This window comes from Uranotaenia lowii, chromosome 2 (genome assembly GCF_029784155.1).
Source record: "Uranotaenia lowii strain MFRU-FL chromosome 2, ASM2978415v1, whole genome shotgun sequence".
Lineage (NCBI taxonomy): Eukaryota > Metazoa > Arthropoda > Insecta > Diptera > Culicidae > Uranotaenia > Uranotaenia lowii.
In genome coordinates this window covers 190948135-190960301 of record NC_073692.1, presented here as the reverse complement: position 1 = coordinate 190960301, position 12167 = coordinate 190948135, and the positions used below count along the sequence as shown (strand labels likewise).

General features: G+C 43.4%; 1 protein-coding gene across 1 annotated transcript in view; it reads left to right on the top strand.

Annotated features, from left to right (window-relative positions):
* The window catches only part of LOC129749584 (putative mediator of RNA polymerase II transcription subunit 26), a 139624-nt gene that overhangs the window by 108360 nt on the left and 19097 nt on the right, over positions 1-12167 (top strand). Inside the window, exons 6-12 of the mRNA XM_055744608.1 lie at positions 1182-1659; positions 8260-9528; positions 9591-10028; positions 10097-10426; positions 10502-10729; positions 10793-10990; positions 11061-11288. Coding sequence (XP_055600583.1) covers positions 1182-1659; positions 8260-9528; positions 9591-10028; positions 10097-10426; positions 10502-10729; positions 10793-10990; positions 11061-11288 — 3169 coding nt within the window. The remainder of the gene's footprint in view (positions 1-1181; positions 1660-8259; positions 9529-9590; positions 10029-10096; positions 10427-10501; positions 10730-10792; positions 10991-11060; positions 11289-12167) is intronic.

The window sequence follows — 12167 nt, the reverse complement described above, 5'->3', positions numbered from 1 at the left end:
TTTTATTTTAGGACTATCCGAAAAAAATCTTGATCATTGAAAATGAGCTCAACCCCATTCAAGTCTGTCAATCAGAATAAGATATAATTCAGATTGGAGAAACTTAAAATCGAAAATTTGTAGTACTTAATTATAACTGAATCAGATGTAAATATCTTGGTGAGATAGGCTTGAGCTTTTATTTTGATATGCTCTCCTGATCGGGAAGGGGACTCTGTAAATAGAATGCGGCGGCCAAATCGCCTGGATGTTCGGGGAAGTTCCGAAAGGAAAAAAATTACAGGAAAGTTGCTTAACGTGGCAGGTGATCTGTGGGTTAGGTAAAATCTGAAGGTTTGCGTTATGATTGGCATAGTTATTGTTCAAATATATAAAACATTGGCTTCCCTTTCACAGACCTTTCGAAGTTGACACATAGTTTTGAATGAATCTGATATTTATCGAAACTTTTGAAATTTTTTTTCCTTCTTTGCTTATCAAGGCATATTCATAATTTTAATCTAGATGAAGCTACTTCTTTTTTTTCCTGTTGGGGAGAGAGTCCACTGCGACGACCATCAAGTTGATCTATTGTGGTATTACCCCGCGTTATTATTTTTACTTTGCTATGCTACTTGACACCCCTGCACTATTGGTTGAGTTTGCAGTTGTTTATCGGTAGCACTACGAGCACACACATAACTAGGTAGGATCTCCAAGTGCAATCTAAGTTCCCTTGAAAAGATCCATCCACATGCATGTGCTGCATCATTGAGGCGTACAATTCCAAGGTATACCCGACCAGCATTTCACTAATGCTAAAACCGCCAACCTTCATCATACTATGTGTGCCAGGTTGTGTCACGACCGGGATTCGATCTCATGAACGTTGGCTTAGAAGACAAGTATGCTATTCTCTAGGCCACGATCTGCTGGCACGAGGCTACTTCCTCAGTAGAAAGTTTCTACTAGAAACTCTTTTTGCTAAGTTCTCTCACATTACATTACAGAGCGAGTCTTACAAAGCCATATGTTCTAGGTAAGAGACCCAATAACGTTCTAGATTTAAATCTTTATAATTTTCAAAATATTCTGGAAAGTTGTTACCAATTCTTCGTTTATATTAAAAGGAAATTCAATTAAACCAGTCATTACCTCAAACATTATAACTCAAAAAATAACCTTCTATAACGTCTTTGTAGGAGATGCACCAAGGCAAGCACCAGGAGTACGAGAAACGGCTGCACGACACGATGCAGGCGCAGTTAGGCCTGGTGCCGGCCGGTGGCGGATCGACCACCGGTGTCTCAGTGGCAGCATCGGTCAATGGCAGCGGCGGCGGCGGCGTCGGAGGTGTCAGTGCCGGCGGAGTGGTGGCCGCGGCAACGGTTAACGGTGGCACCAATGGCAGCAGCAACAGCACCGGTGGTGGTGCCGGCAATGGCAACGGAAACGGAAACAGCAATGGCACCGGAACCGGCACCACCACGAACGGTACAAACGGCGGCAGCACTGGTAGTAGTAAAACAGGTGATTCTAAACATATTAGCGACATAACCAATGGACCAATACAAAGCAAAGAAGCTTGGCCAAGCTTATCCACTACGCCGATCAACGGTAGCACTCATGGCAATGGAGGCGGCGGTAGCAATAAGGAGAATAAGATTAACGGTAAAACAGGTGTGTGTGCGTGGCAGGTTTTCCACTTCCCATGTTTACTTTTTTACTTCACCACGATTTCTCTCCTTGTATCCTATTTTTTGTTCCAACGCAACAAACAAAAATCAAACTGGAGAAACTTGAGGCGATTCTAGCAAAAATCACCAAACCAAAGTTGTCTCTTATCTTCACAAAAACACCAACATCGATCAATTACACAACAGACAACCGGATACATTTGTCACCAATACTACAACAAAACCTGTTCGAGGATTCGCAAACGTCTTCGTACCCACCCAGACACCACTGTGTTTTCTAACAACCATTCAAGACATCTCTCACAGTAACCCAATCGCTTCTGTCAACTAACTCTTTGTACGCTTTTCTAAATTTCAAAGAATTTGGCTAACCCCCTTAGTTCCCCAGTCAAGCAATCATCGTGTCAACGGGTACAATCCCCCAAATTTTTGGGGGAATCAATCCTGCAACTCCAAATTCGAAACCGATCCGCAGAGAAATCGTATGTAACCCACTAATCGCTTAAGCCGTATCAATAGTTGATCATTCCCGCTACTACTAACCCCATTTTTGTTTTTCAGTTGTGTTATGTTTTGTTTCTATCTCTGTACATTACTGTGTGATCGAGTGAGAAGCGTGCTTGTTTGTGTGAGAAAGCTTGTGGTTTATGGTTAGCGAAGGTACTAGCAGGTGGTCAGGTTAACCCAATAGTAGGAAGAACACTTACTTACCGTTGTTATTACAAACAAACATCTTGTGATAGTTTATGGGCAAATGAGATTGTATGCGCCGTAATTTATCACAATATGTACAAGTTGGTCTCATCAACGTCAAAGTACTAGCAAATCCCAGATAAAAGAAAAAAAAAACAAAGTACTAGCAAAGTATTGGGGTAAGGTTTAGGCACTGATCATAGTTTAGAGTCAGACCTGGCGAAATGAACATCTAACAAGGTTTGGAAGAGATTTTTCGTATGTATCACCATATATCAAATGTATGTAGCTTTGTGGATTTTTAAACCACATTCTTCTGATCTGATGAATTTCTTAGTATATCGAAAGGGTTATGTATCTCGGGTTAAAAAATATGCTCTGACTCTGACCTTGACATTGAGTCTTACTTTGACATCAAGGCTTGACAAATTTAAGATTGTTTATCTAGTCTTAATTTTTCTTCAAGGCATGTTTTTGAATTTCAACTTTCCTAATAATCAAGGTAAACAAACCTTGATTCTGGGAACAACAATAAGGTCTTGGGTTTTCAAGGCGCTCTGCTCATACCCTAAATAGAACCACACTCCTTCAGTGCCATCTCCGCTTCTTTCATTGTTGCCTATAATAGATCGTTCTACGGATTCTGTAGAGTCCCTCGTCGATCTTATTCTGTGTTAAATGATTGTGCTCAGTTTCCAAAATAAAGTCTGCTTCATTTAATATTGGAACACAAACAATTGCGTGTAGTTCAGTCATTTATTAACGAATTCATAATTTGTTTTTCATACAAATGTAGCATTTTCTTTACTCTTTCATAAAAAAAAAATTAAAACAATTATTCATTGCTGTTTCGAAGAAGTTCTCGTACTTTTCCCGTAATACGGCACATTAGGCGGCGCACACCCTTTTCGTCCACCGTTTTGGCGATTTGATTCCATCAGTTCTTCATTTGAGTCATGTTCCTAACAAGTTTTCCCTTTGCCTTAAGCCTCCGCTTCGTGATTGCCCAGTATTTCTCTATCGGCCGGAACTGGGGGCAGTTTGGGGGGTTGAGGTCCTTCGGTATTACGCTGACCCCGTTCGTTGCGTACCATTCCATAACCGTTTTGCTGTAATGGCAGCTTACGAGGTCCGGCCAAAACATTACTGGACGGTCGTGGGCACGAATAAACGGCAGAATCCGTTTCTGTAGGCACTCTTTTTTGTAGACTTCTGATGTCATTGTCTTGTCAGTGAGAAAGACTTTGGTTTTCTGTCCACAACTGCATATCCCCTGCCAAATCATGTACTTGCGGGCGAATTTATCCGCAAACACGAACTTAAATTTTGCAGGTACATCCCCCCGAGCCGTCGCCAAATAAAATTTTTGACCTGGGATTTGCCCAAAGTCCGCCTTCACGTAGGTCTCATCGTCCATCAGAATACATCCGTCGAACTTGGTCAGCACTTGGTCGTACAGCTTTCGAGCACGGATTCTGGCCACATTGTTCTGCTTCAGCGTCCGATTTGGCTGTTTGCTGGCTCGGAATGACCTTATTCCTTCCCGGAGACGAATTCGTCGCACCGTACTGTGAGCGGCCTGGAACTTATTGGCCAAATCGCGGTCTGAAAGATTGGGATTCCTCTTGATGGCCTTAATGACTTTCCCACGCAGTTTCCGGTCGAGAGTTCCACTCCGACGCTTAGAATGCGGCTTCCGAGCCCGTCGTCAATGTTTCCTTGTACTGCTTGATAACACGCCATACGGTATTTCTGGGCATTTTAAGCTGTTTAGCTAGCTTCGATGCCGACAACAATGGATTTTCAAGAAAACTGTGCACAATTTGATCTCTCCGTTCGGCTTCCATGGCGGTTGTTTACAAAATGCTGTCGTTTGGTGTTATGACATAAATACATGGTGAAAGGTAATGAATTTCCCGACACGTGGGTGAAAAAAGTTTCCAAATCCGTCCACTAGGAGCGCCACAATGAGCAAAAGAATTTGTTCCAATATTAAATGAAGCAGACTTTACCTACAGAGTTATCCTGTTTTTTAAACTCCTTCATGACTTCAAGCTCTTTTTTTTTATTCCGAGTTACCTTCCATACCTTTCTTTGAAACTTGTGCTACTTCAGCCCTAGCATAGTCCCTTTGTGTAGGATAAAATTTCAACATCTAGACTCAAGCTAGACCGTGCAAAAAAAAAACCTGTAAATTTCCGAATACTTTGTAGAACATCGTGTTAATTCCGAAGTCCAAATTTTGGAGTTGGCACTGTGACCAGCTCTGACTTAAAACTAAGAACCTCCGATCTGAGACCTGAGACCTCAGATCTAAAACATGTGATCTGAGACCTGAGACATGGGATCTGAGATCAGAGACCAGGGTCCTGAATATGGAGAAGGAGGTTTGAGACATCAGACCTGACCTGAGAACTAAGACTTATGAACTGCAAACATGAGACATGATATCTGAGACTTGACTGAGGCCTGCGGTCTGAGATTTAAGACCTGAAACCTCGGATATGAGATCTGAGATCAAAGAACTAAAATTTGAGATTTGATACCTAAGAACTGGAAATTTGAGACATGAAACCTGACCTGAGATTCGGGACTTGAGACCTGAGACCTTAGAACTGGAAACTTGAGACATGAAACAAAAGGCCTGAGACTTGAGATCTGAGACAGATCTGAAACTGACTTAAGAAAGTTGACCTGAAATTTAGAATATGGGATCTGAAATCAGAGATTTGAAGCCTGAGATTTGACACATGAAATTTGAGACCTGACATCTGAGACCTAAAAACTGGAAACGGAAAAACTTGAGACACTATACCTGAGATCTGACACTTGAGATCTTAGACCTGAGATCAGTGATCTGAGACTTCAATTTTAAGATCTGATACCTGATACCTTAGACCTAAGAACTGAAAACTTGAGACATGAGGCATTACTAAAAAATTCTATGTGTGCTTCTTCTCGGCCGGCATCCAGAAATCCTCAATTAAAATACATGATCTACATCACAAAAAGCACGCATAAACCATTAAATGCGCATAAATCATCGCTCCCTCGAAGGCTATGCACTTTTGAATATCTGTGAAAGCTCATGATCAAAATAGAGAAGTACTGAATTGAGGTGCGAACCTTTTTTCACGTGGCGGAGCTTACAGAAATTCTAAACTGTACCCTGTATACCCTTTCTCTCGAGAAGCACACAGAAAACCTTGATTACGGCGTGTGTCCTTTCTAAAGAGCTTAGCTTTAGCTTAGCTTTGGATTAGCTTAGCCTTAACTTAGCTTTAACTTAGCTTTAGCCTTGTTTTAGCTTAGCTTTAGCTTAGCTTTAGCTTAGCTTTAGCTTAGCTTTAGCTTAGCTTTAGCTTAGCTTTAGCTTAGCTTTAGCTTAGCTTTAGCTTAGCTTTAGCTTAGCTTTAGCTTAGCTTTAGCTTAGCTTTAGCTTAGCTTTAGCTTAGCTTTAGCTTAGCTTCAGCTTAGCTTTAGCTTAGCTTTAGCTTAGCTTTAGCTTAGCTTTAGCTTAGCTTTAGCTTAGCTTTAGCTTAGCTTTAGCTTAGCTTTAGCTTAGCTTTAGCTTAGCTTTAGCTTAGCTTTAGCTTAGCTTTAGCTTAGCTTTAGCTTAGCTTTAGCTTAGCTTTAGCTTAGCTTTAGCTTAGCTTTAGCTTAGCTTTAGCTTAGCTTTAGCTTAGCTTTAGCTTAGCTTTAGCTTAGCTTTAGCTTAGCTTTAGCTTAGCTTTAGCTTAGCTTTAGCTTAGCTTTAGCTTAGCTTTAGCTTAGCTTTAGCTTAGCTTTAGCTTAGCTTTAGCTTAGCTTTAGCTTAGCTTTAGCTTAGCTTTAGCTTAGCTTTAGCTTAGCTTTAGCTTAGCTTTAGCTTAGCTTAGCTTTAGCTTAGCTTTAGCTTAGCTTTAGCTTAGCTTTAGCTTAGCTTTAGCTTAGCTTTAGCTTAGCTTTAGCTTAGCTTTAGCTTAGCTTAGCTTTAGCTTAGCTTTAGCTTAGCTTTAGCTTAGCTTTAGCTTAGCTTTAGCTTAGCTTTAGCTTAGCTTTAGCTTAGCTTTAGCTTAGCTTTAGCTTAGCTTTAGCTTAGCTTTAGCTTAGCTTTAGCTTAGCTTTAGCTTAGCTTTAGCTTAGCTTTAGCTTAGCTTTAGCTTAGCTTTAGCTTAGCTTTAGCTTAGCTTTAGCTTAGCTTTAGCTTAGCTTTAGCTTAGCTTTAGCTTAGCTTTAGCTTAGCTTTAGCTTAGCTTTAGCTTAGCTTTAGCTTAGCTTTAGCTTAGCTTTAGCTTAGCTTTAGCTTAGCTTTAGCTTAGCTTTAGCTTAGCTTTAGCTTAGCTTTAGCTTAGCTTTAGCTTAGCTTTAGCTTAGCTTTAGCTTAGCTTTAGCTTAGCTTTAGCTTAGCTTTAGCTTAGCTTTAGCTTAGCTTTAGCTTAGCTTTAGCTTAGCTTTAGCTTAGCTTTAGCTTAGCTTTAGCTTAGCTTTAGCTTAGCTTTAGCTTAGCTTTAGCTTAGCTTTAGTTTAGCTTTAGCTTAGCTTTAGCTTAGCTTTAGCTTAGCTTTAGCTTAGCTTTAGCTTAGCTTTAGCTTAGCTTTAGCTTAGCTTTAGCTTAGCTTTAGCTTAGCTTTAGCTTAGCTTTAGCTTAGCTTTAGCTTAGCTTTAGCTTAGCTTTAGCTTAGCTTTAGCTTAGCTTTAGCTTAGCTTTAGCTTAGCTTTAGCTTAGCTTTAGCTTAGCTTTAGCTTAGCTTTAGCTTAGCTTTAGCTTAGCTTTAGCTTAGCTTTAGCTTAGCTTTAGCTTAGCTTTAGCTTAGCTTTAGCTTAGCTTTAGCTTAGCTTTAGCTTAGCTTTAGCTTAGCTTTAGCTTAGCTTTAGCTTAGCTTTAGCTTAGCTTTAGCTTAGCTTTAGCTTAGCTTTAGCTTAGCTTTAGCTTAGCTTTAGCTTAGCTTTAGCTTAGCTTTAGCTTAGCTTTAGCTTAGCTTTAGCTTAGCTTTAGCTTAGCTTTAGCTTAGCTTTAGCTTAGCTTTAGCTTAGCTTTAGCTTAGCTTTAGCTTAGCTTTAGCTTAGCTTTAGCTTAGCTTTAGCTTAGCTTTAGCTTAGCTTTAGCTTAGCTTTAGCTTAGCTTAGCTTAGCTTTAGCATAGCTTTAGCTTAGCTTTAGCTTAGCTTTAGCTTAGCTTTAGCTTAGTTTTAGCTTAGCTTTATCTTTGCTTTAGCTTTAGCTTAGCTTAGCTTTAGCTTTGCTTTAGCTTAGCTTTAGCTTTGCTTTGGCGTTCTCAACTGTGGCCCGGAAGCACGAAAAACCTCATTTGACCGTACGCAGAAATCCTTAAAAACGGCACCATTCTTATGAGTAATCCCAAGAAATTCTCAAATGCACACACATTTCGATTTAGCTCACATTAAGCTTGTGGCTTCCACAAAATGTATGAATGTTAGAGAATTTTTGACATTTACCAATATAACAGAAGTTAGCTAGTTCCAAAAAAATGTTGGTGTATTTTAGCATGCTTACAAGATATGAAAAGTACTGCCGCCTCCTCGCAGCCATGCTTTCACGCATGAAATCTATTTAAAACTCGAAATAATACTAAATTGATCATACTGTGCTGCTTTAGTTATCTTCATTCTTTCTGTTTTGAAGCGTTATGATGAGTGCGAATGGTGATAGCGAGATATTTTGTTGCTAACTGAATGGTTGAGGTCTGAGATCGAGCATTTGTTTTAGGATTGTTTTGCGAAGCAAAAAAATAATCAATAATTGGCCATCCTTACAAACATTTAGAGCAGACTAATCCGTGCGCGACCGCTAACCCAAAGAAAATCGGACGATACAAACCGACTTCCGCCTCATTTCAATCAAATAAAACTCAACCTTCTAACATATTTCATTGGTTTTCTGTTCCCAGCAGGCGGCAGCAACAATAAAGAAAACGTGGCACGGAACGATCGGAAAAACGAGAAAACCCGTACGAAAAATGGCCGAAAGAATAGAAACGGCCGGGATGGCCCGGATCGGGACCGGGATGCGGCCAACGGCAAAGAGCATGGCAAGGATGGTCACAGCAAGCAGCACAACAATGGTAACAGTCAAAACCGGAACAACAACAACAGTAAGGATACCAATAGTACAATGTCCGCGGCTGCAAAGGCCAATGGCAGTAGCAGTGCGGCAGCCATAATTAATGGCAAACTATCGGCAGCGGCAGTTTTGGCGGCCTCGACGAATGGCGACGATCAAAGCGCGGTCAAAGAAGCACATAACAATAGTAAAAACCTATCGAAACAAACAGTCGTCAACGGATGTGGTAGTACAAATGGAACCACAACTACTAGTACGAGTAGTGGGGTTCCTTCTTCCGGTAAATCGATTCCGGTTACACATCTAGAAGACCTGGAGGACGACGACGATGAGTTGGACTTTGAGGATCTGGACAATGACGCGCTGTCGTCGGACATCGACGGCAAGACCGATACGCCCTCGCTGAGTGGTAGCGACTCCTCGCGAGGGGCCGGCGGCGATAGTGGCAGCACCCTGAGCGAAACGCCTAGCGGCAAGAGCTCTCCGACTGCATTCCCCGACCCGCTGACTGCTGTGAACAATGTGATAACGACCGGTACCACGACAACGGCAGCGGCCACCATTAGCAGCAATAGTAGCAGCAGCATCAGCGACGGCAACGGCAAGCAGCAACCCCCCATTGGCCTTGATGATCCGGCGGCCATTTCCAACAGCAACAGTGCAGCCATCACCAATGGTATTAGTAGCAGTAGTAGCATTTTCTCCTCCGCCACCTCGACTACGTCGTCACCTTCGACGCTGTTGTTCGGAACGGTTTCAGACGATCCGGCAACAGACCCCGTGATATCTTCGTCGGTTTCTTCCGCATTGTTCGGTGGAAGCGACAGCCAAGCTCATTTAACCACTGCAACCGTCACGACGTCATCATCGGCATCGTCACCGGCGCTCAACAGACTAGAGCAGCAGCAACAGCAACTGCGTGAGCAGCAGCAGCAGCAGCAAGCCCACAACCAACACAACGGCATGAGTAACAAGATCAACAGCTTGCTGGACAACACCACGTCTCGGTTCGCCAAGCTCGGTATCTTCGACGACAACAGCAGTTTCTTCTCGCACAGCGCTTTCGACCCCTACAGTTTCAACAAACTTGATGGTGGTAGGTTTATTAAACTGCCTTTTTTTGAGTTCTCTTTAATCACAAGTTTTTCCTCCAAACAGTTGTGAACAGTAATTTGGACGGTAACCAGCCTTCCGGTCTCACATCTTCCCAGCTGCCGGATCTACTTAGCGGTACGAACGACAGCAATGAGCAACACACGAAGGAGATCCTCAAAAGTCTGGGCAACCTGCAGCAGCAGCAACAACACCAGCAGCAACATCAACAGCAGCAGCATCACAATCCGTTCAACAATTTGCATTTGCAGCAGCAGCTGAATGGGCTCGGCCTGGGCGGCCTGGGCGGCCAGAATGGTGGGCTCGAAGGTCTTTCCGGTCTCGGCACCGGCAACACCGAAGACTGGGAAGCCGCTTTCAGCAAGTATGTGATGCGCAACAAACTTGAGGATCACCACGAGGAGCTGTTACGCATGCAGGAACTGCAGAAGCGTAACCTCATCAACAGTGGACTGAATAATGGGCCATTTAATGGCTTCAATGGTAAAATTTTGACGTCAACAACTGCATTTCATTTCTTAACAATCGCATTTTTTGGTTTCATTCTCTAGGAGACTATTCAGATTACTTTCACAACACGAACGAACTTAATAGTAGGTTACTGAGCCAGCAGCAGCAGCAACATCAGCAGGCTCATCAGCGGTTACAGCAACATCATCAACAGCAGCAGCAGCATTCGGACATGAGCCACGTCTACGCGGGCAACATGTCCAAATTCTTCGACTTTCACAAAAACCAGCAGCAACAGCAAGCGGCAGCACAACAGCAGAACCAATTCCTTCTCAACGGACACTCATCGCTCGGTCCGGATCCACTCAACATCGCCAGCATACTCGAGAACCCCCGGCTGAACTCTCACTTCCTAGAACAACAACCCAATGGTAATAGGAAGAAATCCGTTTCGTCAACCTCGAAAAAATCATCGCTAAACCATTTCCTCCAACCTCCTCCGCCAGGTTTGCTAGGCTCTCAACTGCAGAAGCAGCGAATGCTTAACGGCCAGCTTAATGCGCATAGTATCCTGTTGAACGGGGCTAATCCACAGCAGCAGCAGCAACAGCAAAGTCAGCAGCAGCAACAAAACAGTAGATTACACAATCCACAACAGCAGCAACAACAACAGCAGCAGCAACAACAGCATCAGCAATATCCACAGCAAAATCCCGTCGTAGACGACGATTTAGGTAACATTTTTCACTAGTTTTTTCTCTAAACCAACAAATGTTAAACCTTCTTCCATGCAACAGGTTTCGATCCCTTCTTGGAGACCCAGAAGGCGCTGGCGGAGCTGATCAACGACGAGAATCAGCAGCAAAACCCATCGGCAGCGGCGGCTGCTGCTGCACATCACAACAAACTGCTGGAGAACGTTCAGCGGACTCGCATGCCGCCGCCAGGCTTCAACCACATGAATGCCTTCGGCTTCGGAGTCCCGCGAGCGCAAGGTAACCTACTGAAATCCCCTTCTTTATCACCGAAAAAAAAATCTAACTTCTCTCTCTCTACTTTTTCCAGTGGCAGGAAGTAAAATTCTACCGTTTATGAACCTGAACAACAACGGGCAGCAACAACAGCAGCAGCAGCAGCAGCAGCAACAACAAGCACAGCAACAGATGAACTGGGGCCAGCAACTGCAACAGCAGCAAGCACAGCAGCAACAGCATTTTATGGGATTCCAGCAGCAGAATGAGCCACAGAATCATTTGGCACAATCCCAGCAGCAGAACGGACACAACAAAGCAGGTGAGTCGGTCTCTTCTTCATTTTTATTAGTTGACCTAATTACACTTAATGGTCCCGCGTCGATTCTCCGGCGCATGAGGCCGTGGTAAAAGACATCCACTGTTGACGATCCGGAGCCAGCGCCTTCACTGGGTCCCAGTCAAGATTCTTGTCGACAGTTCGGATTTCAGCAGCTAGGCTTCGCCGCCACGAGTTTCTACGGCTGCCTATTCTTCGATGTCCTTTTGGATTCCATTCAAGCGCCTTTCTGCAAATCCCGTTCTCATCTCTCCGCAGCGTGTGCCATCTGACACCGGCGATGTAGTTGCACGTTTGAGATCCATTTTCCAGGCCACCAAGCGCGGATGATGTTCCGCAAACAGCGATTCACAAAAACTATTGTATAGGGTGCACGTTGTCGCACTTATGCCGAGGAAACGAATCCTGTCAGGGCAACGAAACGGTTTTGGAGGGTACTAGAGTGTAGTACCCAGCGACCGCGACGTCGCTTGGCATCCTCCTTTTCCTCTTATAGCTCTTTTCACTTTAGAAGTTCTTTGAATTTTTGAGAGTCACATACTCGTTCTACAACGAACTTCATCGGGCCAGTAGCTTGGTCTCCGGAAGGATCTTTGTCATCCCCTGTTTTCTCTGTGGACCATCCACTTACCTGAGGACGTTTGCTATGGATCTGATCCTCTTCAGAAAGTGCCTTCTTAGTTCATGAATCCCGACCATGATGGACGGTGACTGAGAATTTCTGCTGTTTAAGAGCTCCTTGATCTGCTCTTGGACCGCTTCAATTTGGTCTTCAAGTATCGCTAGTGACTAGGCAAGCTATCTAACCGAGGAAAGTCTCGGTACTCATCAACCAAACGGATTTGGAACTGCTCACATTTA